The 27,435-nt window shown below is 43.2% G+C and overlaps 1 protein-coding gene and 1 long non-coding RNA gene across 2 annotated transcripts; both read left to right on the top strand.

Annotated features, from left to right (window-relative positions):
- The first annotated feature begins 523 nt into the window (after positions 1 to 523).
- Positions 524 to 20,191, top strand: rnf150a (ring finger protein 150a). The gene is made up of 7 exons (XM_076729308.1): positions 524 to 1,242; positions 9,935 to 10,185; positions 11,397 to 11,468; positions 11,643 to 11,725; positions 11,900 to 11,996; positions 12,103 to 12,313; positions 16,274 to 20,191. The coding sequence occupies exons 1-7, from the start codon at positions 639 to 641 to the stop codon at positions 16,387 to 16,389; spliced, it is 1,434 nt and encodes a 477-aa protein (XP_076585423.1). The 5' UTR covers positions 524 to 638; the 3' UTR covers positions 16,390 to 20,191.
- A 4,551-nt stretch (positions 20,192 to 24,742) lies between these two features.
- Positions 24,743 to 27,132, top strand: LOC143318938 (uncharacterized). Its single transcript, XR_013077049.1, has 3 exons — positions 24,743 to 24,856; positions 26,544 to 26,882; positions 27,052 to 27,132. It is a non-coding gene; the product is annotated as an uncharacterized LOC143318938 (long non-coding RNA).
- The last annotated feature ends 303 nt before the right edge of the window (positions 27,133 to 27,435 follow it).

The raw sequence follows: 27,435 nt of genomic DNA on the forward strand, positions 1-27,435 counted from the left end.
GTGTGTGCTGATGCTTTAACATGAGTTAGAATGTAATTGGTAAAATCTGAACACAGCCACATCCCCAGTTACAAAAGGGTGTGTACACTTATGCAACCACATTATCTCAGTCGTTTATTTTTACTTCACCCCCTTGAAAGATTTCTGTTTGTTTTTCACTTGCATTGTACAGGTTATAGGTCAGATTAAAGGTGGAAAAAGTTGTGAAATTATATGTCTTGCTGTCACTTTTTTACATCACGAAAACCTGGCATTTGAACAGGGGTGTGTAGACTTTTTATATCCACTGTACAGTAAACAACTCCAGCTTTTCCCACAGATCTGCCTCACGTGTCACATCCTGAAATGTACAACAATAACAGTGCACGCTGTTTATTGCGAAGCTGTCGTGTTCACGTGAATGTCTCTCTTCGCTGGTAGTTTACATATTTATGATATTTATGGCTCCACATGCCACGGAGCGTCCGAGGAGCTTTGGCCACGCCCAGGTCACGTGCTGATGAGCGCTGAGCCAAACCAGAGCGAGGACGGCAGACGGCTCACGGTGAACAACAACACACGGCGTCGTCCTCTCCTGCAGGCGGTGGTGTGCGGCGCACTCCTGCGCGGAGCTCACAAACTCTCAGGACACCCCGTCCATGAGGGCTGCTGTCCGGCTCTGGCTCGTATGCAAGGCGGAGGTTTTAACGTGCACCTCCTATAAAAAGACAGAAGGACGCGGTGCGAGCCTCCCAGTGAGGAGGAGAGCCGGAGCGCGTCATCCATCCCGAACCGGCCGCACAATCACAATGGCAGCGTCCCTCATCCGAGCGTGCCGCAGTCTGGCGCTCTCGACGTGGCTGCTGTCGTTCTGTTTCGTCCACTTGCTGTGCCTGGACTTCACGGTGGCAGAGAAAGAGGAGTGGTACACGGCTTTTGTCAACATCACCTACCTGGACCCCGTCACTTCCGAGGTCAGGACGGAGAAAACCGAGTGCGGTCGGTATGGCGAGCACTCGCCCAAGAAAGAAGCCAGAGGTCTGGTCCTGGTGCCGTCACTCCTGCAGGACAGACAGGCGTGCGACCCGCACGTCAGGTTCCCCCCCGTCCCTCCCAGCACCGCCTGGGTGGCGTTGGTGGCTGCGGGGAATTGTACATACCGAGAGAAAATCCGGAACGCTGCGAACCACAACGCCTCTGCGGTGGTCATATACAACGTGGGCTCCGGCAGTGCCAACGACACTTTAACGATGCCTCATCCAGGTAAGAGTCGAGCTGCAGGAGTCCTCCTCTGACGGTGTTTCCCTGTCATGATGCCTGCCTGATGGAGGCCTGAGAGGCAAGAGTTAGCTGCTTCTGAAGTGTTGGGCTGCTCTGACCAAGATTCGTGGTTTTCATCCCCACTGCTGAGGTCCCGGGGCTCTTCTGCATCCCTGTAATCAGCTAAATAATCCATTTGTTTCCCGATAAAGTAAAAAAGTGCTCTGGCTCACCAAGCAGATGGGCTGATCCACTGTTCGATGGCAAGTTTGATGTCAAGTGTGGGTGCAGCCTTTGAAGGCCATGTCATGATGTAGTAACACCTGTTTTTCATACCTGAATTTCAGACATCTTTTCCTGTGTTACCTTTTTGTCATTTCACAAACGAATCCTCAGCTGTGTAAACACAGACAGCCAGACAGAGCGCAGATCTGATTTGATGCCAGCTTTTGGTTCACGACAGTGCTCGATATTCAGAGCCACAGATACACATCAGCTGGTGCCAAAACAGTCCTGAGGATCAATACCCAGCAGTATACCAGAGGGTGCAGTCTCCAGTACTGACTTTAAACTGCACACGACTTCCCCTGTCCACTCAGGTTTCTTACACTCCGTTTATTTTCTAATCCTAGTGAAAAAAACTTTATGCACTAACAATCCCAATGGCAAAAAAAGTTGAGATGCTGCATGAAACATAAATAAAATCAGAACACAATCATCTGCAAACAATCTGTGTTTATCTCAGCAGTGTCTCTGAGCTCATGTGTTCATGTCCTTCATCCAGTCATGTGTTCACAAAGCGGCGAACCTCCGCTATGAACGACTGAGCCTTTCCAGGATGGCCCTTTCATACCTAATCATGATCCTCTCACCTGTTACCAATGAGCCTGTTTACCTGTGGAATGTTCCAAACAGGTGTTTTTGGAGCGTTCCACATCTTTCCCAGTGTGTGAAACATGTTGCTGCATCAGATTCACAGTAAGCAGATATTTACAGAAATCAATGAAGCTGATGAGCTCAGACATTAAACATATCGTCTTTGTGCTGTTTTAAAGGATTAGCGAGTTATCACATGCTGTTTTATTTTAAGTTTTGTACATCGTCCCAACATTTTTGGAAATGGGCTCATCCATTCTTAATGAGAAAAAACAAAGATAATAAACTCCATGTGAAGAAGTGGAAAAACACAAACATGGAGCCCAAAGACAGCAGCACAGAATATGAAATGAGTTCGTCTCTTTGCTCAATGTAAATCGGGACATTCATAAATGCTGACAGTTGAGCTGATGAGTAAGAATATCAAATATTCTTCACTTCGCTGCAGCACAAGCGTGTGTCTAGTTTGGCTGTTTTACTGTGCAGATTCCTGAAAAAACATTTATCATGAAACGTGCCAAGAAGCTCACAGACGGCAAACATGTAACTACAGACTAAAGTCCTCGTGAAGCCCAGAGTCCCCCCTTCACGACTGTCTGCATGAATATGAATTAAGAAAAGAACCACTGTGATCAACATGGAAACATACAATTTAAAACTCTGCCGACGAGCACAGGCTGCAGCTGAATGACTCCTGAAGACAGAGCTTAAGAACATCAAAAGCCCACCTTTGGACTGAAAGCTCACCACCGCATACATTTAAGAAGTGAAACATGTAAATGAACACTGTAAAGTCAACACATTCAGCACACACTTTGACATGATCCATGTCAAAGTGTCTTGAAAACCCAGGTCTCCTATTCAGGATGCTCTAAGGAGTCACATTTAAAGAGCTCCAGGCGGAGTCATTTGTTTGCAGCCTGTTCATGACGTTTGACCAGAAAAGAAGAGATGCAGCTCACAAAGAATATACTCACATTTTCGTTCGCTGACTCTTAAAATGTATCTCGGAGGAAGACAAAGTTTAGCTGAACTGGGAGGCTCATGGCATCACTGGGAAGATTCCTCTTCACCCCCACTTTTATTGTTCCAGGTTGATTTTCTTACCTGAACTGTTTTCTGCTCCTGGTCTGCCTCCAGAACAGATGAGACCAGGTCTGAGTTGATCCGTAGACTCTCAACATACTGGAGGTGGAAGTGGTGTCTGGGTCTGTTGGGAGGACTGGTCTGTGGCAAAGTTCTGGTCCGTGTCAGACTTTTCATACTTAAACACGTCTCCTCCTCCTCTTCTGAATTGCGCCGTTCTGTGTCGCGTTCACTGTCCTCCATCTTTGTTTCTGTTGCCTTCATGCAAATTTCAATTTCAAATTTCATCTGTGCAGAAGAAGACGAAGTCGTCACTGCAACACAACAAAACAAACCAAAGAGCATGTTTTCACGTGGTCACATGAGGCTCGTTAAACGTCGCTAATTGATTCGAACAGCAGTGATAAGACAGTAACACGTTGAGCTCTGAGATGCAAATACGACATTATCTATCTTAAGTATCAGGTATTCATAAAGGAAAACTGAGCTTATGTAGGATTACTGCATTAACAACACAGGTTTACTCAGCATGTGTATTACTACTGCTGTATTAGACAAAAACAACCTCTTTCCACAAGCTCTCCTTGTGCTTTTATGAATGTTGTGATGCCTTATTGATCTTCTTTGGGATTTTTTCTGTTGGTTCAATGATCCTGGAAGTGCTAGATAATCAGTTTTTGGTTCATCAGCGCACACACCTGCAGACACAGGGGCTCGGATGCTCGTTCTGATCTGTGAAGTGGTCTCTTGTCTTGCTGCTGTGCTCTTGTACTTTTGATTCTTCTTGTCCAAATGAGCAGCTTATCATGTGTAGATATACCATGTTCATCCTTTCATCCCATTCAGTAGTAACTCTGCAGCTCTCCTTGAGGGAGAAAAAAAACCTTTTTTTCCAAGCTTACTAAGCAGTTAATATGATTTTTTTTAATGTTTTAGACTTAAACTCTTGATGTCAGCACTCAATTCTACTATAAGAACACCATTTTTAACAGATTAGATTATTATTTGTGAGAGTGGAGCTTGACTTTCAGGCCTTCCACAGTTGCTGTGAGCAGAGCCTTGTTTTCCACTTGACTTGTATTTCCATTGGAAATGGGCTCTCAGCTTGGTGCTAGTTTCCATAAAGGTGTGGCTGACCAGACGACTACACCTGTGCCGGACAACAGCACAATGTGTGGGCGGCTGTTTGACAGAAGGATCTGTACAGAAACAGATGTTCAAACACAAAGCGTCTGCTGACGTGATGGCCAGTTTATTGTGAGATGCCTTTAACCAAATGGTCTCTTTGTACCACAGTGTCACAGCTCAGTGAAAGCTTTCACTCAAATTCAGTAGCTTGTCTGGTAGCATCACCTGGACAAGCTGTTAAAGCACCAAGAACTTAACTTTCTTCATGCAGTTTCTAATCAAAGCTGCACCAGTTCAGCTTTCAGCTCATTTTTTTTTCTTTTAGGAGCAGCAGTTTTTCTGATTTGGTCTGCTGTCGCCACTCTCACTGGTCTTCTTTCCACCTGCAGCAGACACCTGTTTCCACTAAACAAACAGCCATCAGCAAACAGCAGACAGACAGAAAGTCAGAGAGTGATCAGAAGGGAGGATTTAGCAGCTTAAGTGCCAGATATTTGTCTCAGGGGTTGGTGGAGACCAAAGCAAAGCTAAAAATAGAGTGAATTTACCAGGTGGCCAGACACACAACCTCACATGAATGCTAATGTTGCTCTGCGTCAGCTAGCTGTGTAAACAGGCAGCTGTTTGCTAACATGTTTGGCTCATCACAACATGATGATAGTGTATGTGAGTGTTGTGTTTACAGCCTCCCCCCAGTGTCCCATTAGAAGAAGAAGAAGTCAGATGATGGAGCTTTAAATGCATGTTTGCTGTTTAGCAGGTCGTTCACTTGTGATGGAATATTTTCCACTCGTGTTGCTGTTATTCCTTGAGTAGTTGACCGCTGAACATCCTCTTTTTCTCCTCTGTTCTTGGAGTAGCAAACAGCTCCAGTGCATCACGTTACCTGTAGGAAAGCAGAAAAGGCAGCAGCCTATTTTAAAGAAGTGCCCTGCTTTGAGCCGTGACATTAATATAAACCGAGACACCGTAAGAGGCAGAAACGGCAGCCAGGAGAGGTGTGATGACGAAGAACACAGTGATGAAGGGACAGGTCTGAATGTGTTTGACTGAATGTGAGGCTGCCAAAGACAGAGCGGAGGGCTTTCCTGTCCAGAGCCAACACAGCTGGGCTGTAACATCCACAGTCACCAGAGCCAGAAACCTCTCGTGGCCTGGCTTCATTATTTAAGCTCAAGCTGAGTCATGTTCAACCTTGGACCATAAAGCCAGGTCAGATATTATCTCACATCAAACTCTGCAGCCTTTTCCTGTGAAAGCTCCAGTAAACTTTACCGCTGGAATAATAGAGCGTATTTAATCATCCAGAGGTGCTTATTTGTTTTCTTGCTGATAATTACTGTAGAAGAGAGGATTGACGCTGATACCGCTCATATCTGTACGGTAAACAGGCAGCTGAGGCCAGCAGTGGATTAGCATAGCTTAGCATAAAGACTAGAAACAAGGGCAAACAGAGAACCTGGCAGTGGTCAAAGGTGAAAAAAGGCCGACAAGCACCTGTTGTTTTTTTGTGTTTTCAAGCCGTGCAAAATTTAGAAAACAACTTTTTGCTGTTTTATGGTTGCGATGGTCCAGACTGTTTCTTCAGAGCAGTAACTTCCTGGTAACTGCTTCAATTCTTGTACCAGTGAATCAAAGATGCGACGTGCTAATGTTTAAGCTATCACAGGATCACCAGGTCAGCTGGTTCCTTTTGTTTCCAGTCTTCATGCTAAGCTAAGCTAACCACCTGTTAGTTTCAGCTATAAGAGCGAAATCAAACTTCTCAAGGAAGCTAATAAGCATATTTCCAGAAATGTCTTGCTGGGCCTTTCATCAGTGACTCTGAAGCTTTTTGTATGACCTCAGATGATGACGCCACGGCTCAGGTTAGCACATGGCTGTTAAGAAAGAGTTTAACTCTAAAGTAGTCTGTGCTTCAGTGTCAGCAAACCAAAAGCCTGCTGATGAAATGAATAGAACAATTAACCCATTCAGCATTTATTCCTCTTTGCTTCCACATCACTTCACCAGTTCAGCCTCAGTCTCAGACATTGCCCTCCTGTTTTAGCAGCAGCTATTTTTGTCCGCTCCGACTGCGTCACAGTGAACAGAGGAAGGAGATAAGAGTCGAGGCTTAGGGAAATCTTACATGACTTGTTATGCCTTTCCTTATTTCTGCGGGCTATGAAGCTAAAGTTGGCAATACGCAGGCGTGTTTTAAAGTCAACAGGGGCTGAAATCATTTGAGTTAATGTGCTTTATCTTGTGTTTACAAAGGGGATTGTTATATTGCAGTGATGTGCAAAACTTGTACCTCAGACTGTCTTCACTGACAGTTAGAGAAATAACTCAGTGAGCCTCAGTCGTCCTCACTTGCACATGTAAGTTTAATACAAAATAGACGCAGTCGTCTACCCAAGGCTGAAACATCTCAGCACAACATACGTCTTCATAAAGCAACCAGGGATCACACCAGCGCCACCGTCCCCAGCACTGCTGTCAGGGGGGACTGGTGCTCCTCCGAGGTCGTCTTATCTTTACCTCCAGGCGACAATAAAACAGCAAGTGTGAAGAAGTTCGAGGCTCTCGGATGAACGACCACGTCAGCATTAAATCCAGTTCTTACAAAACACAGATGGAACCATTCCTTTGTGATCAGTATTGAGTTAAATGCTTTGATTTTGTCAGTAAGTCCTGAAAATTAGCTTGTATTATTAGGGGAGGCAGGTAATAGAACATCTTCACATGGTGGTCTAGTTCCTCTGCTGTTCCCGGTGAGGAATCAGACAAGTCGCTATCATTTCACAGCTTCCTGATTGATCAGCTGCTGAAAAGATAACAGGTGGTGAAAATCTGAATGGACATCAGCCCATGTTTTTAGGTCAAACAGTATATTTGATAAACTGATAGCTACTGTTGCAAACCTCATTAAATCCAGTGTGTTTTACTTCCAGCCTTAAATACATTTGTGTAACACTATTAAATAGTTGTTTTCGCAATGGTTGAATATATCTGAGCATTTGAGCTTCCCACCCTGAGCGTAACATCATGTCAATATGGGCTGTATACTTCTTAATCCACCTATTTTAAAACGTTCATTTTAGAAATTCTGACCTCATGCTCATCTTATTTATGTTTTTTGCACCAGTGAGAAAGACATACAGTAGGTGCAGAGTTCAGTGAAGTGCGACCTGAGATTCTGTGTGTTGCCATCTGTTTGCTCTCCAAACACCAGCCTTTGTTTTCTCTGTCACTGTTTGTCGCAGGATTTGCTTTATAAGCTCAAACATACATGCACTCATTTTGAGGCAGCAGCCACCATAAACACAAGGATAAACCTTTGTGTTAACAGTGGAGATAGTCCCAGCTGGATTACTGTGTGGCTGCCGCTCGGTAAGGATCTGGCTGTTTCTGCAGTGTGTGGTACACAAAGTGCTTTGTAACCAGTTCCTCCATATACATAACACAGTGTTACTCGAAGCATTTGTTTAATTGTTAAGAATTCTGCAGCCAAATATGTTGACGGCATTGTGTTATAACCATTTCTTCAAGAATTTCACTTTTGAGCCAAGAAACTCATGGATGATGCTAATTCTTGCACATGTATGAAAGCAAAACAGTCCAAAAGACATGATTTTGGTCTGACTTCTCAGTCCTGGTCATATAAAATGTAGCAGCTGTGCAGACTTTACAACAAACCTGTTACGTAAAGGGATTTGTGAGCATGACAGCAATAGTGCTTTGCAGCCACATCCTGAACATGTAGCATATCTGTTGTATTCAAAGCCTTTAACTCCTGTGAAAAAACACAAACATCCTATTTTCTGACTTCAGCCTAGAAAGTAATGCTAAAATAGCTCTGTGCAGGTCTCTGTGCAGTGCATGAGGGTTTGTTCTGGTGTTTGTATCTGTCAGGCTGCACAGGAGGTGCGGGTGGTGATGGCAGGTTGAATAAAGCTTCTGTTCATGGCGACTGATAGAAGGAGAGAAGCACCACAGGGAGCCACCGTGACTCCGTGCAGCCACGAACAGGCGGCAGAAGGAAAATGATGTAACAGCTTCTCAGGCTTTTGATGCTCGTTCCTGGAAGCATCAACCTGCCAACTGAGCAGAAGAGCCTTTTTATTCCCTCATTGTGTCTAAAAACTACAGAGTTGTTGAAGCTTTAAGTGTCATTTCTTCATTATAGACATCTGCAGATGAAAAAGAACAGAGCCTGAAGGAAACAGGATTTTGGGAGACAGATACTGATAACGATATCTGAGAGTTAGAAATCTGATAATGACATGTCAGAAACCATTTAGAAATACCTGAACAGGTCTCTGTACTGCAGTTTTTGGTTATTTATCTCCAGATATGTTACTGATACCATCACTTCTGTGACAAGAGAATATCAAGCGGCATCAGCCGGACTTTTTTTTTTATGTTTGTCTACATCAGAGCTGAAATAATTAATCAATTGATCAATTGATCAGCAGAAAATTAATTGTTAGCTATTTTAATAATCTACTAACTGTTAAAATCAAATCAAGTAAGGTAAAGATTATGCAAGTGTTCCAGCTTCTGAAGTGTGATTCTTTGCTCAGACGAAAACATTAAGTAGTAATTCATTGATTAATTAAAAAACAGATTTATCAATCAGCAAACTAAAAGTTGTGGTGAACATTATGTCACTTTGTAAAAAGATATTAAAGCTAAAATGAGATTTTTTTAATCTGTCAGAGGTCAAAATCAGGCCAGCAGCAACAGTAACATTTCTGTAAAGAGTGTTAGCTGTAGAGGCCGAAGGCAAAGCTTATCTGTCACCACAGGAGGCTGAACAGTTCAGAGGGTGAGAAGTACCGTGTTAGCTAATGCTAATGCTGGGAGCCCCTGATGGGAGTGCTTTCTGTTATGCAATCCCATAGAAGTCCTGTCCCGTAAAACCGTCGTTCCTCCTGGACATCCTCGAGGTGCAGGAGTTTAAAGATGCTCGATGACTCTGCAGTGCAAAAGCTTTCATCGTGCACGACATGCAAAGCAACAGAAGGTTGCTTGCAGGAAGCCTCTTACATAGACAGCAAGGCTTTAGTTGGTCTGTCTGGTCTAAGCTCCCAGGACCTGAGTTTTCACAGCTGCTCTGCTTTAAAGCACAATTCTTTACATCTCAGGGCTGGAGGCCGGACGTCCGGCTACTTACTGTGTAAAGAAGATTTCAGAGCATTTGCACATTGCTGTTATTATTAAGCAACCAAAGCTGCATGCAGGAATAGCATTTTGGTGTTCGGTGCTCTTTCTTGTAAAGCACTTTGCAGTTCCTGTATGAAAGGTGCCATACAAATAAAGTTTATCATTATTATTATGTTGTATTTTCTGTGAATTATAGCTCACTGAGTGCTGTTTCAAAGAAAAAATACTATATTCTCTTTGTCTATTTCATTTTGGTTTCATGTTTTTGTCTGAAAAACATCTTTGAAGATGTCTGAAAAAAGTCTAAAGGAACCTTCATGATCCACCATGTGTGACACGTGTGTACTAGTAGACTTTAAACTGCTCAAACTGCAGTGCTGACTCCGGTGTCTTCAGAGATAGCGGTGACTTTGCTTCATAAGCTTCTAACCTGGTGCTTCCTGTGTGTGCGTAGGTACAGGTGACATCGTGGCCATCATGATCCCAGAGCATAAAGGTCGTGAGATTGTGGCCTTGCTGGAGCAGCACATCGTGGTCACGTTGCACATCACCATAGGAACCCGTAACCTGCAGAAGTACGTGAGCAGAACGTCGGTAGTGTTTGTCTCCATCTCCTTCATCGTTCTCATGATCATCTCCCTCGCCTGGCTCGTCTTCTACTATATCCAGAGGTTCCGCTACGCTAATGCACGAGACCGCAACCAGGTATGACTGTGTGCACTTTGTGTAACCAAAGCAGAACTCTGAGCTGATGTTTATGTGCCTTACAGAGACACTGACGGTGCCGTGGTGCCGTGGCCTCACTCTTGACATTGACCCTTGCATTTTTCCATCTGCCGTCGGCTCTGTAAAGCCAGAATTAGCCCGACAGCTGTTCGAACAGAGACGTGGCAAACCAGTCAACCATCAACCAGCTCAGCTTTGTGGCTCTTTGAGCCAACAGTGCAAATACTTACTATTGCCATCTCTTTATGAGGAATGGCCGCCTCTGACGTTCTTGTGACGTCTGTAATGGTGATTCCTCAGCGTGCCTGTTATGATAGGAGCTGGTGCCATGACAACCACTGTTTGCGTTCTCACTTTCAATTATGTTGATTTATGTTGTACAAAGAATTCAGCCACACTGAACAAATCTGCTCTCAGTTTATTTTCAAGGTACAACAGTTAAAGTCTAACAATTAACACTTAGCTGTCAGTTCTGTGGATCTGTCGCCAGCTGTTCTTCCAATGTTTCTGATGGTTATTATTACCATTATTTGTTTTTATGCTAAGAAACAGCCAAGAAACCTTTGTTTAATCATGTTTCTGAAACAGATCAAAGAATCGTATCCCTGTCAGTCTAAAAATAGACCTGAAGGAGATTCCACCTTCACAGATTTCCCCTTGATTTACCTGTAATCACCAGGCAGCCATCCATTTGTCCAATTAATTGCGGCTTGAATAAAAGATTTACAGGTGAGACAGTTTATTAGTCTCCAGGAAATCAGTGCCTCTAAAATGCACACACCACCACAGCAGCCAGCTCCCTTTACACTCTTCAACCGTCCAGGCAGCCATGACTTCCAAGAGTTGGAGCTGCTTGCTTCGTGTCATGACTCTTATTTTGAAGTCACATTGTGTTAAAAGTAACTGGTCTACAGTTCGTCCAGATCCACGTCATGTCAGTTAACTGGTGTTCTGCCTACGGCTCAGTGTTTTATACTCTCATCTATTTGCCTAACACGCAGTAGATGTCAAATCCAAAACTTGCAGCGTGATGTTTGACCATGTGAACATGCTTCAGTTCAATCAGCAGAATTTACTGTACACGAACAGACCAATGAAATACCTGCCACTGAGTCACTGATGTTTTTTTATTTCGGGGGGGGGGGGTTAAAAACCTGCTGGTGTCAGTAATAAAGTTTTTATGTCTGCAGAGACGTTTGGGAGATGCTGCCAAAAAGGCCATCAGTAAACTGCAAGTACGCACCATTAAGAAAGGAGACAAGGTAAATGATGTTTCCCGCGCTGCAACAAGAACATCTCACATAAACTTTAAAGCGTGTTTAGTTACACAGTGAGTCCAAAGTATGCACACATTTACGGACAGGAAACATTTGAATTATGCTTATTTTATTTGGTACATAAATGTAAATTTAGTGTCTTTTCTGCCTGTGTTTTAGGAGATGGAGTCAGACTTTGACAACTGTGCAGTTTGCATTGAAGGTTATAAGCCTAATGACGTTGTCAGGATATTACCATGCAGGTGAGGTTTGTTTGTTTGATCTTTGCTGGACACACTGGAACTTCAAAGTTCGGTGTGTCTGTTCACATGAAGGCAGAAAGTCAGCACATGCACCGTAGCTGCCGATGTCTACACACTTCACTGTGTTTTAGCTCTCATCTCTTTTCAGATGTTTTATTTGCCTTGTTTTGTCAGGCATGTCTTCCATAAGCACTGTGTAGACCCGTGGCTACAGGACCACCGGACATGCCCCATGTGTAAAATGAACATCCTCAAAGCTTTGGGAATCCCAGTAAGGTCCTTTACATCCTTAGGCTAATCTAACTGTGAAGTACAAAACATTAAAGTAATGAACATAGCATGCAGCAGAGTGCCTCTAAGTTCTTTTCATGTTCCAGCTCAACGCAGACTGCACAGACGATATTCCTCCAGACTACGAGTCTGTTGGGGGTCCACCCACCAACCCCATCAGCGGGGCGAGCGAAATCACCGTTAACGAGAGCTCAGTGGTTCTGGATCCAGCCGGAAGAGTGATAGGCCTGCAGCAGCTCCATTCTAATGCAGAGACAGAACCTCAGGCAGGGGAGGAGAGCCACATCATCGCCAGCAGTAAGTCACTCATTCACAACCCCGAGCTAATGAGCCGACTGTTTGACGTATAGCTAAGACGGGAAGTTCAGTTTTTTATCCAAAGTTAACGCCACCTGCTCTGCAGCGTGTGTCCTCTGCTTGAAAATAGTTTGGGGCAACATAACATCCTGCAAAAGAAACAGATGAAACAGGATTTTCTGTCTTTCTGTCTCCCGTCCCCCAGAGAACGTATAACCCTTTGGTCTTTCTTGTCATTTGAGGGTTGAGTAGTTTATTCTGTGGTCTAATTCAGGCCAGCAGCCACAGATCCTCCTGGGCGGGAAAGAACAATGTTCCCTCTGCAAAAACTGACAACCTAACCCACATACGACCAAGATAGTTGTTATGTTAAAATTCGTTGCACATTTTAGCACCTGTTCCTTTGACTGATGACTGTTAAACATCTGCTAGCTATCAGCGCTAGTGTCCCTCCATGCACGTGCTCATACATGTGTTTCTTCAGCCATTTAGCATCTGAAGCCAGAACATTTCCACACAAGAGGGACGAAGCCGGAGCTTTAAAGGTTGTGAGTCACATCTGCTGCGAGCGGATGGAGGAAATAACAGGGAGATTTTAGTAAGATTACTTTTATTGATGCATATAAAGAATAACAAAGAAGAAGAGAAAGAACCATTTAGCTGATGTGGGGCTTAACAGATAAAGCTCCCATTTTTATGCCAAGACAGTAAATCCATTAAACAGGAAATAATAAATTGGACAGGCCAGTTACGGTACATGGCTTTAATGACGGTGGAAATTTGTGCAAATTGCCTCTGGTCAGTGCGGCTTGATGTAAGTACACTTCCAAGCGGTTTTATTGTTGTTCCTGCTATTTTTTGAGCACTCAGAAGTCTGGTTACGGTCAGCGTGGTGTTTATAATTAAACTTTTAATGTGTTTGAAGACCAGGAGGAGCAGAGTGGAACGTAAAGAAAAGACATCTGATTAAACTGAAGTGCTGCTGCTCGGCACGTCAGACTGACTCCAGGCACAAACACTGTCCGCACACTCACATCCAAGATTAAACACTGTAATTTGTAAAAACAACTTTGATAAGATGGATGTGGTGTTGTTTGTGTTTAGAAGTGATGTGACTGATTATTCCTATAAAGTATTTATGAAGAAACCAGGAACAAGGTCAGACACAACCCTGATGAAGGCAAGATAGCAGAAAACCTTTGGGGAATAATGGAAGTTATTCATGTTATATTGGAGAAGATGAAACTTTCTCTTCAATATTTTAAACGAGATAAGTGCATTATGGTTTGTTTGTTACAAGTGGAAAAAACAAAGGAAGACCATGCAAAAGTTTGGGCACCCCAAGAGATCTGAGCTCTCATAACTTTTATCAAGGTCTGTGGCTTACATTAGCTCGGTGTGTTCGCAGTCATCGTTAGGAAAGACCAAGTGATGCTAATTTAAGAGCTTTATAAATGCTGTGACTCCTCAAAGCTTGTCCCAACAATCAGCAGCCATGTGCTCCTCCAAGCAGCTGCCCATCACTTTAAAATAATTAATGAGAAGGCTACAAGAAGATAGCAAAGTGTTTTCATGCAGCTGTTTCCTGGGTTTGTAATGTAATTAAGAAATGGCAGTTAACAGGAACAGTGGAGGTGAAGTTGAGGTCTGGAAGACCAGGAAAGCTTTCAGAAAGAGCTGCTTGTAGGATTGATAGAAAGGCAAATCAAACCCCCTGTTTGACTGCAAAAGGCCTTTGGTGGTGGTGCGCTGTTCTACTGTGCAGCAACACCTGCACAAACATAAGCTTCATGCAAGAGCCATCAGAAGAAACCTGTCCTTCGTCCTCGCCACAAAATTCAGCGTCAGGTGTTTGCAAAGAAGCAGCAAAATAAGCCTGAAGTCCTGATGAAGATAAAATAGAACTTTTTGACCACAATAAGCAAAGTTATGTTTGGAGAAAGAAAGGTCGATGATGATCTCCTCCACTCCTCAAAACCCACAGTGGACCACCTCAGGAGGCAAAAGCTGAAGGTTTTGCCATGGCCCTCACAGTCCCACAACCTAAACATCATCAGAAATCTGTGGATTGACCTGAAAAGAGCAGTGCAAGCACGACGGCCCAAGAGTCTCACACAGCTCGATGTCATTTCCACTGGCTCCCCCTTTCCTGTCTGTCTCCAGCTGCACTATTAAATAAGGCAAAAGGACAAAAACTGACTAAACAGTTAATCAATTAAAGGAGAAAATAATTAGTTGAAGCCCTAGAATTTAGCTTTAGCCACAGTGTCATGTGAATATTGTGCTCAGTTCTGCCTCCACGGGAATGGATTCATTGTTTATATGATGGCACCGCTTGGAGGCAAAAATATAATTGTTCTGCTAAATAGTGAACATCAAAAAAAAAAAATCATTGTGATGTAGTACTTTCCAGCTTACCGTAAAGGGACTTTTCTTCAAGGCACTCAGAAGTGAAAAGAGATGTGTTTACTTCTGTGTGCTCGACAGGCAGTAGATCAGCTCGCCGCAAGATATTCTCCTCAAGGCTAATTAGTATGTAAATTAGAAGCAATGTGGCGTATGTCACAGTGCTATTGAGCTAACGGAGACGATGTCACTGACAAGCAGTTAGCATGAGACGAACAAGCCGATCTGTCAGGATTTCTGCTGCTGCGCTTTGGCAGTGATGGAGGGCAGATCGTGTGGCATCCTTAGCCTGAATAATGAGCGCTGTCGTCATCGCTATTGCAGCAATCATTCTTTCCAGAGTCAGCCATTTACTGTGTGTGTGCTGCAGTCAGGCTCCCTGAAAAAGAGCTGATTTTGTAGCAGGAAAGTGGGACTTGCTTGTTGCTGTCTGGGTTTTTTTTTCTTGCTATCTGTCTATCCGAACACATTGTTCACATGCCTGTATGTGCACAGTGAGTTATTGGTCTTTGGCGTAATTCCTCCCACATGAAAAGATTCCTGCTCAGTAAAAGAGATGGAGAGGACTTTAGAAGCTTCAGCTGAAGCAAGTAAGAGCCTGCAGAAGTCTAAAGGTGTCAGTATGATCAAAGCGAATCAGTTCATATGATGTTGCTTTGATTAACAGCCACATGCAGAAGCCCGCCCTCCAAATGTTGAGCGAACTGAAAATGAATTTCCAGAAAAGCTGCAAATCAAAATGCTAATTAATCCAGGTTTCCATTCACAAGTGAATATTAGGAGTTCAGCACATCAGGACAAACAGCTGGTGACTCATTCTCTAGTCGGATGCTATTAAACCACTGCAGAAGAAGAAGAAGATGTAATTAACAGAACCTTCAGACAGTCTTTACTCACAGATTTTCATGTTGTTGCACTCTGTTGACACAGACTGACACAGACACTGTTAGACCACCAGACAAACAGTTTGGTTGAAGCATATTGACGCCTTTAATTATCCAGATCAAATGGGTGTTTTCCAGAGTTGCAGTCCGGAGGTCAAAATTCCCTCTCGTGGTTTTCCCAGGCTTACTTGTACGACTCTACTTGTACTTCTAAAGAAGTGATTTTCTACTAAAAAAATAACTTTCAAAAATATGCACTTGGTTTGGCTGCTGAAGCCTTTAATTAGTGTCAGATTCACTTCAGCTTATTTGCAGCCTGGATTTTGTCACCTACAGTTCAGTGGCTTCAGGGCCAGAGGGAAAGATTTCAGCAACATTTTGGATGCACTCATGGCCGTGTGAGTATTTTACCAAGACAGACGGGAATAAAAGTTAACGTATTCTTTAAAGCGGCTGTAATCTACATTTGTACACACAGGACGTCCACAACACTGTTCTGGTTCACTCTCCTGCTCTCATAGCGTCACTTTCAGCCACATATAAGCTTAAAGGTGATGATGCTGTTCCGCCTTCTTTAAAGGACTCGACTGTGGAACATTGTCCCCGTTCAGAGACACTGCCATAACTGTAACCTGTCATAATGAATTACCTCCCTGTCTCCCCCCCTCAGGTGAACACCACCCTCCGCTCAGCAGCGATTCAGACACTTCCATCATGGCCGTGGAGGTGGGCATGTCCGAGGTTGAGCTGTCCACCGAGCCGGAATGTGAGGTGGACAAATCTTGACCCAGTTGACGCTGAGAAAAAAAAACATGAATCACCACGAAAAAGAGGACGAGAGCAGGACCGAGTGACCGGGGGCCCCCACAAGTTCGCCACGTCTTGGACCCCCTGGAGGACGTGACTTCTCAGAAGACGGGCGAATGAGCAACACAAACATAGCAGCACAAAAACACCCAGCTCTGTCTCCTGCATCTGCCGACATGTTGCTTCCTCATTTTCTAGCGGTCACGTCTCACCATTTTGTTGGTTTGACTGCCACGGTGACCAGACAGCCAATCGCAGCTCTCTCCATGTGGTGGCCCAGTTTTTGTCCACGTAATCTTTTCACATCCTTAAACTCCGGCATCTGAAATGCACATACAGTGTTGTAGCCCTTCACGGTACCGAGGAGGCTGGAGTAGTTTCTCCTCACTCTGGCAACCTGAAAACCTGCTGCTGGACACGTCAGCACAGGAGCAGCAGGGCCTCCTCAATGCCAGCGAGCAGCTTTAATTTTTCCAAAAACAAGCGCAGATTGATTGATTTCTTGGTACGAGATCACTGCCAACAAAAGTTTTACTGTTGTGATGGATATATAGCACGTACAGAGCCTGTATCAGCAGTCCCTAACAGTTGGTGTGAACGCCCACCAGCAGTTTTTCAGCTTCAGACGTGGGTACAAGTTACTATCCCTTTGACCTGAAGCGTATGTCTTTAAGCTCGTGTGGTCATGTGACGTTTGAGGAATATTTATGCACATGTTTCGCTGCAATTTCTGAATTTTAAATCTGTTTCTGTTACTGTTTTGTGAGACCTTCACTTCTGTTTTACCAACTGAATATTCTTGCTGTCGAGAGGAAATAACCAAACACAGCACAGATTTTTCTGGCCTCAAGTTTGACAATCAAAGCTCGCCACCAAGCACTTCGAAGCGATGTCATCCACTGCCGTGCCGAGGCTGCTGCAGAGCCGCAGGTTATCACAACACGTGACGCTGGGTATCCGTCCTGCTGTCTGTCGGGAGGGAAACGCTCGTGTCTGTGTTCATGCCGCTGCTGAACACAGCTGGCAGCAGCGGTTGTCAGCTGGCAGCGTGCGCAAACTTCCTATACCTGTCAAACCAGCCAATATGTCAAAAAGTCTCTGTGCCAAGATTATCAGTGGTATTTTAAACAATGTAGTTGTTTCTCATGATTCCCTTGGCTGTCAAACAGACTGAATCTGTTCATGATATGAGAGCGTGGAAACAACTCGAGGACTTGGATGGTTTAAAGCTGAAAGAGGGACTGTTTGCTGCGGTGGAAGAAGACGGAGCTGTGGATTTCCCGACAAATGCGACGCATTTGAAATGGTCGTGGTTTTTGTTTGAGGAATCTGAAGCTGGGTTTCTTCTGGCATGGAAGGCTAACAGGATGAAGATGTTTACAGTTGTGGAAATTCTTCAGAAGTTTTGTTTGGACCACGTCCACACCGAGCCGGCTAATTTTAGAAAACGACATGCATGCAGGCCCAGCGTGTTCTGGGTTAAAGATCTCCACAAAAATCATTCCTTAATCTTCATCCTCGGTCATAAACAGCAGAAGTGCATCGCAGCTAACGCGTGCTAAGAAATGAGTTAGACTGCTGGCTACTCTGCTGAGGTGAAGCACCTGTTAGAGCCATTTCTGTCATTATTTTAAACACAGTGCACGTTCAAGGGAGCAACATCACCTGGTGGCTTAACCTTAATCTTAATTCAAAGCCCAAGAATAAAGAAAGTTGTTTTTTAATAGCTTTCAACAATGAATTGAATGTAGAAATTGTAAACGTGGAGTCATCTTGATTAGCCTTTTATTGAGGGGGGATCCAGCGCTCGCTTGGATCTGTTTCCTCTCACATTCTTGTAGACTTGCACACTGATGAAGTGCAGACCCGCTGACTGACTCCATGGAGCCAGTGGAATTTAACTGGGCCTTTTCACTTCCAGTCATTGTTTCCATTCTGTCCTGCAGCCACTGGGACTGTGTTATATAACACGCACATGTGCACACTCCCCTGTTTGGGTCAATCATTGAAGGAGCTTTGAATGTAGGGACGAATGTTTCGGGGTTTCATGAAAGTGTTTGTTTTAGGAGGGACGCTTCATGTCTTTCTCTTCTCTTGTGAGACTGTATGTTCTTGGCTGAAGCAGCTTCATGTCCGCACACAACACTTTCCAGATAAGTCGCTAAAGCAAGAAGTTGGAATGTTTTGGTTCTGACAGCAGTGTTTAATCGTGAAATACTGCCTGCAGCTGGGAAAAAGCTCCACAGTTTTCACATTACCTCACTTTATATTCAGCTATTAGCACACACTGACCAGTTTTACACGTAACCGACAATTTCAACGTGACTGAAATGTGTGGAAGCATTCGTGAATGTACATTTTCATATACTGTCTTTTAGAGAATATGTGGCCTGGTTTACCTCTAGCTTTGTGTTGTGGAGATGAAGGTGGAGAATGACTGTGATTCCTGCCAGCACATTACAGATACAGATGATGAAGTATCATCCAGCCTAATCTGGACCTTTAAGCCTCTTTATGTTACATCAGCTCACAGGAACAACGACAGCACAATACATAAGATGACCCAGAAACACCAAACGGCACCACTGTCTGCTGCTCTCCTCGTCCGACTTGTTTGTTGTCCTCGGCCCTCGCTTTGACTTCACGAGTCCTCCGTCATCCTGATTGCTGCTCACATCTACACACAAACTTCACAGCAACTGTGTGTCCATCCGACCGTTTGTTTGGTCGACGTAGCAACAAGACAAAGCAAAGCACACCCGTTTTCAGGCTGCATACTGCCCAACAGAGTGAGTTTGTCTAAAGGTGGATTAAGGCCTTTTTTCTACACAGCAACCTAAAAATGATGTGACGCCGCTATGAGGACGTCTCTGTTTTGTCTGTTTACAGTGTTTCAACAGCAGCTCTTTGGTAGGAATAAATAGAGTTTAGAGGAATTTTGGTGTACTACATGTAAAGGCATTCAAAGTACTTATGAAGTAACACAAGACTGCTGATCCTGATTGTAACACTTGATTTTATTTGTCCTTAATTTTTAATTTGCATCAAGTTTCCATCAAGTTTTAGTCATTTTATCTGTTTATCTGTCAAGGATTGTCTTCTTTGATCAACAAATGAGCCACAGTTTGTGGTCAGATGTTAAAGATGCACCTTAAAAACGGATTCAAACAACATACTGAATAAGCACAAAACAGCACATCCACCAGTAAAAGCATCACAGTATAACACATGGTAGTTATCTGCAGTCCTTACTAAAGAGTAATCACAAAATGTTTAATGAATTGATTGAATGTGCCAATTGAACACTGTCTCCATTTCCTTAAAATTAGCACCAAATGATGTTTTTCGTTAAAGGAATTTTTTTTGAAAGTATTTAAAAAGTACTCTGAAATTGTGGATCTGTAAATTAAAGTGCGAGCCAACAGTTTCATAGTTAATCAAAGCTCTCATGTGTTTCACTTTGTCCTCTTGTCACGTGTTTCCTTCAGTTGGTGTAAACTTTCCTCTCTTGCACTTTATCCCTGCAGTGATGGGGAGCGGCTGAACTGAGCGACTCCAGAAAGTCTTTTTTAATGTAAAGCTTTTGAGAAAGAGGGCTACAGTATTGAACATGGCACACGACTAAGCTGTTGCTTGTTGTATAATGTTGTGATCTTTTATCTGTATTGTTGTGTGTATGTAGGGTGATGGGGGGGGGGGGGGGGTTATCAATATATTGTACACTATACCCAGCAGAAATAACAGCATTGCTATTTTGTGATATAAAAGAGTTGTAAGTCTGGTTTGTGGCGTCTGTGTCCTCTTCTTGTACTGTGATGCTCATGCAGGAATGTCTTTGATTGAGATTACAGTAAATTTGAATCAGGTTTTTCTGACTCTCCTGCTGAGATTTCATGCTTTGAGCTCTGTGTGGACGCACGTCAGGCTTTATTTTAACGTCTTCATGGGTTTTGAGGGGGGGTTTTCTCGAATGGAAAGAATCAGAGGTGTTTCCTGACTGAGGAGGACAAACTACGCTGAACACAGATGATGGAGTAAATGAACAAGAGCCACTTGTGTTAATGTATGTATGTTATTGTAAGATACTGTCAGAATTATGAAATCACAAGTCTTATTATTTAGATAAAAAGCTCTTAATTATAGGAAAAAAAACTGAGGTGGATTATTTTCAGATGTTGAGGTAAATAATGAAAGTGCATACACTCACTGTAGTATCTATGAAGTCATGGCTGTAGTTTTGTTTAGTATTGGGAAGTTTCATGTGGGGAGAGTGTCTGTTGATCAAAATGGATAAATTGTGCCTCAACTGTTGGCTTTAATAATTGATCAATGGCATTTGGAAAACCCAAGTTAAAGATCAGAAACAGATGCTTTGACAATGTCAGTGAGCTGCCACAAGGTAGCGCCATCACCCTTTACCTTTACCCTAACCCCCCTCCTCTCAACCACACTTGGCCCAGTCCACTACCACCCCTCTGTACAAATAAGGATGGACTCCTTCGCCTCAGTTTGCTGGGACTGGATCGGACGAAGTGTAGGGGAAGACAGAAGTACGAGGGGTAAGCGTTAACATGCAAATAATTCATGAAACGTGTTAAACTATAAAATGTGTCCGCTTCTTTATTTAATGTTTTGAATGAATTATATTATGTGTAAATGGTTTCGTCTTACCGCACGGTTATCAGCAAGTCAGGAGGGCTCAGTTCAGACAGTGGAGGACAGCGTAGTGAGAAGCTGCCCCGACGGGTCAGCGCATTTCATGTAAGTCATCACAACTTGAATCACAAAGTGCGATGACATTAGCCACCTAACTGGACCCAAGGCTTAAAAACTGGCCTTCTTAAGTCAGGGGAGAGTTCACGAGGCTGTTACAAGGCTGAAGTATGGATGTGCCCACATCATCAGGGACTCTGCAGTAAATTCTGCTAGTGGCAAAACCCCAGCTCAGATAGCATCCTCTTCAGCAACAGCTTCAACATCAACAACATCCATGAACAGCAGTAAGTAGTCTGTTTCTTTGTTTGATCAAAATTAACATCAATTGGTAGTAATGTGAGCCATTGTTAATTTTTTTTTTTTTTTTCTTTTAACGTTTATTGGATGACCTTTGGCATCTGCTGGACACAGCAGTGGATCAGAGTAGAAGAAGCTTAAGTGCTGCAGCAGATGCCACAGTGGAAGTGGATCATTATTTAGCAGAGGTGAACCTGGCAAAAAGGTTACCACCCCAAAAAACATCCTTCAGAGGCTTGCTTTACACAGTCAATCAGTGATTCACAAGATAAGATAAAATAACACTTTGTTAATCGCCCATAGGGGAAATTTAGCCACACCTTAAAGCTAACCTTGCTTTATCTTCTATTTTACTCGAAATGGATCCATGATTTACAAAATGAAGATCATGTTGTATTGACGAAAACTTGAAACAAGCGACTGAGACTATCAAGTCATTAGGAGACGGTTTACTGAGGTAATGAATCTCAGTAAAGTGAGAAGTATAGTGGCCATTAGGACGAATGCAGGTTTAAGGCACAATTAGTTTCACTAATCAGACCTGGCTGCTCTGTCCACACATTATACTGTCTACGGTTCTAATTATGTCCAATCATGTTGTCTGAAAGGTCCTGTCCACCAGAGGGCAGAGCCAGCTCCTTTGGATGCCCCTTTCACACCCAATTATGATACTATTGCATGTTACCCATGAACCTGTTTACCTGAGGAATGTCCCAAACAGCTGTTTTTGTAGCATTACACAGAATAACCAGATTTTTACAAAAACCAATGAAGCTGATGAGATCAAACATTAAATATATTGGTGCTGTTTTGTCTTGAGTGTTTGTCTAAAAGCTTTTATTTATGTTTTTCACAGCCCCTTCCTCTCTTGGAATGGTGTTGTGTGAATGTCTGAGTGTATATTTATGTGGAAATTATATAATATAAGTTTGGGTAATATGTGTTAATTTATTACCTTCGTATCATCTCTCTGCCCTATGATGCACTTTTTCTAAATCTTTGCATTAAATATACATAAACTCTGATCTGTTCTTTCATTTTGTTCCTCCTTGCTCATTGCTTGCTCTGTAACTCACTGTAACAGCAGATTAAATCAACGTTGCAGGTTTGTAACAAAAGAAAATCTCAAGTTGTAAAGCTGACGTCTCTTTAGAAACAGTTGTTGATTAGTCATTAATTATACTACCATAGTAACTGTAGTAGGTAGGGTTATGTTGTAGTAGAAATAATCCCAAGAAAATACTCGGAATTTGGAGCAGGTGTCTGTTTTTAAATGAAATCCTGCAGATTTTCTTAAATATTTACCACCATAACCTAAAATAGCCACCATATGATGGAGCCTTTAGAGTAAGGTAACATGGCCTGTCCTTCGGTGCCGCCGTCAGACCAAGCTGAACAATTTGAACTATGGATGAAACACTCAAGTCCTTTTAGTGAAATAAAATATGAAATACTCCAAAAAGTACTGCATCAAAATCTTTACTGAAACAAAAGCAAATACATAGAGGCAGTAAAATGTAGAAGTATATCAGTACTGTGGATAAAGATCTCTTAGACTGGTTTGTCAACAATATGTTTAAATATTGAAGCATCACATTGTGTTTTTCTGTGTGAAATCTGAAGTTTACAGTAGTCTGATGAATGCAGCTGGCTAAAAAAAAAAAAAAAAACCCTTCCCCTTGCTATTGAAGACAACATTGGTGACAGCCAGCTCTCCATTAAGGAGTTCTGCATATCCAGAGTAAACAGGAAACATCACTGCTGACTACAACCTGCTCCAACGCTGCAGAGCTCAACAACCAGACACAAATTTACACGGCTTTAACATTTACACGTTATCCTCACTGTCCATATAAATCCTGCAGATGTTATGCTCGACAAGTGCTAAGCCACTTTCAAGAAACACACTGACATTCAGGAAAATACAGACGCTGTCACTGCCTACATCACAAAATACACTGACAAATGACACACACTAAAACCATCACCACCCAGACCAACCGGAAGCAGGCTGCTGAAGGCCCGAGAGCAGGTCTGAGAACAGCCTGGGCCAACCTGCCCCCTGGTATCAGGAAATCATCAGAGCACAAAAAAGGAAACCAGTCATTTCAGAAACAGCAGGTGGCAGCATATTCATACTACAAACCACAGACTACAAACCCTCTGATGAATAATCTGAACAACTTCTTTGCACTTTTCTTTACAGAAGACTACACCCACCTCTCTCAGCCTGAAGTCTGAGCCAGGCTGTTGTCCCCACATGCTTTAAAGCCTCTGCAAAACTGTGCAAAAGAAGGCATTTCCATCCTGCTTCAATGACTGCCGCCCTGTTGCACTGACCTCCACCATCATGAAGTGTTTTGAAAGGCTCTTCATGCAGCAGATAAGATCCACCCTCCCTCCCTTGACCCATGTTTGTATATCGGGCCAACTGGTCCTCCGATCATGCGGTCTCCTCTGCTCTCCACCCAGCCCTCACCCACCTGGACACAAGAGACGCTTCTAAGAGAATGTTGTTCACTGACTTCAGCATTAAACACCATCATCCCTCAGCAGTTACTAACGAACCTGGACCTGCTGGGCCTGAGCACTTCTCTCGGTAATTGGTCGTTGGACACAGAGAGATCATAAGCAGTATGGGTCGGCAGCAACACATTAAGCTCCATCACTCTGAACATGGGGCCCCCCCAAGGATGTGTGCTCAGCCCCCTGTTCTTCACCCTGCTGGCCCATGACTGTGCACCAAATTGCAGTGCCAGTCACTTCATAAAAATTTTGACTCTGGTGGGTCTCATGAGCAACCATGATTAGACTGCAGGAACAACGTGGACCAATTGGCCATGAGGTCCAAAAATAATAATGCCTCCCTGAATGTTTGAAACACAAAGGGATTGTTATTGACGTCCAGAGAAACCACACCCAACGCTGGCCACTGGCCAGAAATGGTTCTGGTCTGGAGAGGGTGCATGGCTTTATATTTCAAGGTGAAACTTCATTATTTAAATCTTCATCTTATGTTACTGAAAATCTCTGTGACTGTGACTTTAAATGCTCAAAATGAAGCAGACCCTGAGGGGTGTTTAGTAAAGGGATCAGTAAATAACAATCGTTTATTGCTTGAGTGGAGACTTGGAGAGCCGTGAGAATTTAACTTAGCATTTACACGAGCGTTAAGACATTTTTCCCATAGTCAGTCCTGGTCGCGTGTAGTTGTGGTCGTTGCCTCAGTGACTCCTCCCTGTTTGGGCGGTACGGTTCACTGAACCGTGTTCAGAATCCAGCCGGCTACACATGCAGCGAGTTGCCGACAGACAGCCATTGAAACCATTAGGACTGGCTAGTATCCCCTGCTTTCCGATGATGATGGTGATGATGGAGGTTTTATTGACAACGTCCACCTGTCTGATCTCGGCACGGGTTGCTGAAACCGTTGGTAAGTTGGCAGCTATCAGTCAAGTTGCATTAACGTTAAATCTCATCGGGCTGATTCAAAGCTGTCCTATAGCTCAAACTTGTCAGCATGACCATTTTTCTAGATTTCTAACATCGATGTGCGGTTGTTGGCGAATGCTGACAAGTTTACAGCGTTGTTGAAAACTTTTTATCCAATACTAAACTTTAGCGGGCGACAGCGGTGCTGTCACATTAGCGTAAGAGACTGCCCCGTTTGAACGGAGCTACAGAAACTGCTATAACATGTCGTTTAATCCGAGTGTGACGGTGTCTGAGTGAGGATCAGGAGCAGATTGAGGACTTTTGATGAAACTTGAGTTTCGATGTGTTTGTGTTTTGGATCGACGTATATTAGTGACTTAATGACCGCACTGAAGTTAGTTTCAAGTTGGATAGTCGAGACACTGGCTCCGCCGCCGCTCCAATATCATTCGCCACATATGAAAAATTAATAAAAAATTTTTTTGGAGATTTAAAATGTAAAAACAAGAGGCGTAGGATGATAGTACTCCACTGGCTGCATGAGATGCACCTCTTGTTTTTACATTTTAAATCTCCAAATAATTTTTCATATATGGCGAATGATATTGGAGTGGCGTAGGAGCAAACGTCTGTAGAATATCCAACTTAAAACTGACTTCACTGCAGTGACATAATGGAGTACTTCAGGTTAGCGGTGCAGATAGGCTCCCGAAGAAACGACATAAAAATACTTTAAACAATATGGTAACACTTAAGATTACGGCAAGTACAGCCTCTTTCTACCCAGTGTAGAGTTTTTCTCCCCATATTGTAAAATTAGTCAAATATTACGGTTTGATCATTACTGAGCAACAAAGCTAGAAGTTTGGGCAAGGATGGGGTAATGAGTTGTTGTATATATGTATGAATCTGCCCGGATTCATTTTAAAATCAACTCACACTACTTCCAGTGGACTTATGGTAAAATAGTCCGACAAGTCTTACAGGGTATAGCAGTGACTTGACAGGGGACCTCAGAAGACTGCAATTTTGTGTTTCTGTATCAAGGATGCTTTGACATGTAGACTGCTGAGGCAGCGAACCACCATCCTACAAGAACAGTATGACAGCGCGCAACAGTGCTGCGGCTTCTCAGTGACCTGTAACAGACTTCCTCTTTTCCCCTACGAAATGTCCTTCATGTTCCTTCATGTCAAACATGTTGAAATAAATGACAATTAAAGTACCTTGACCCGTGAACCTTGAACCTGATAAGTGGGCGACCGCTCTACCTCCTGAGCCACAGTTCCTCTGTACTCTGTCATGGTCCCTTTAGTCCCTCCATTATTACCCTCCTGTTGCCTGACTTCACATCTTATTCCCTTGTACTTACATTATGCATCAGTCTGTATGGTGCTGCTACACTGTCACTGTACAAATAACTGAAAGAATTGGGTTGTTCATCATTAGCTGTAATCAAAGCTGTATCAAAAAGATTATCGTTTGACATTTTGGAGATGTTTGGTTCAGTGTGGAGAATTGCAGATGTGCAGCACGCTTGTTGGGTTTATCAAACCTCGACAGTTGATCCATTTATTCAGCGTAGAGGAGCTCATCAACATCAAATCTGTGTGTTGACGTGACTGGAAAGTTGTCCGTCCTTCAGAGGTGTTCAAGTTGTGTAAATGTGATATTTGTTTCTGCAGGAGAGCTTCAGGCCATTTGCCCGAATCCGACAGTCGAGGCAGTGGAAGGTGAGAATGTCGATCTTCCGTGTTATCTGGAACCCGGGGTCAGCGTGGTGGATTATGCAGTGGATTGGAAAAGATGGGACCTCAACAAGGTGGTCTACTCCTATCGACATAAGCAGGAAAATCCTCAAGCACAGATGGATCAATACCGAGGCAGGGCAACTCTCAACCATGAAGACCTGAGAAGAGGAATCCTGACACTGCAGCTCTCCTCAGTTCAGCTGTCTGACAGTGGACCATACAGATGCTTTGTCTCAAAATTGATGACCAGTTGTAACATTGCCCTGAATATTGGTAAGTACCATGAATTTAATACAGTCTATTTCAGGTACTAAAAAGCTTTTGAACCAGATCCTGATTTATGTCCTTAACATTTGGAGTCAGATCTGATGATTGTATTTGATTCATCCTGAAAGAGAGCATGTGGCATGTTTACTGAAAACATTTCTATCTTTTTTGACAGTAACCAAAGACCAGCAGAACAGGACAAAGAGAGATGATTCCAGCACAACCAGCCCTCCACTGAATGAGCCGAACAATCCAGGTAAATAACTTTGAGCTGTTCTCCAGAAAATGGAAATTCAGTAGTATTTCAGTGGTTATTGCTTTGTCATTGAGTACAAGAAGATTTCTGTTAGAGTTTTGTGTGTAAATGCAGCATTAGTGTTTCAGGTTTCTTGTTCATAATCAAGCTGGATAGTAGAAAACTCATATCTGCAATGTCCTGATAGCCCCAAAAGAGAGCATTTAAGTTTTGTAATAACGTAATAGACAGTTATCCTCACATACTCCACAGCAAAGCCCTCACCTACAGAGAGACCCATCTAGAAAGAAGTCCCCTCAGCTA

Source organism: Chaetodon auriga, chromosome 4 (assembly GCF_051107435.1).
Source record: "Chaetodon auriga isolate fChaAug3 chromosome 4, fChaAug3.hap1, whole genome shotgun sequence".
Taxonomy (NCBI): domain Eukaryota; kingdom Metazoa; phylum Chordata; class Actinopteri; order Chaetodontiformes; family Chaetodontidae; genus Chaetodon; species Chaetodon auriga.

What these genes read in the sequence shown, in the direction of transcription:
- rnf150a (XM_076729308.1), top strand. Translation starts at nt 639, where the DNA reads ATGAGGGCTGCTGTCCGGCTCTGGCTCGTATGCAAGGCGGAGGTTTTA. An exon ending in CCATTAAGAAAGGAGACAAG is followed by an intron (nt 11,469 to 11,642) that starts GTAAATGATGTT and finishes CCTGTGTTTTAG; the next exon opens with GAGATGGAGTCAGACTTTGA. An exon ending in GTCAGGATATTACCATGCAG is followed by an intron (nt 11,726 to 11,899) that starts GTGAGGTTTGTT and finishes TTGTTTTGTCAG; the next exon opens with GCATGTCTTCCATAAGCACT.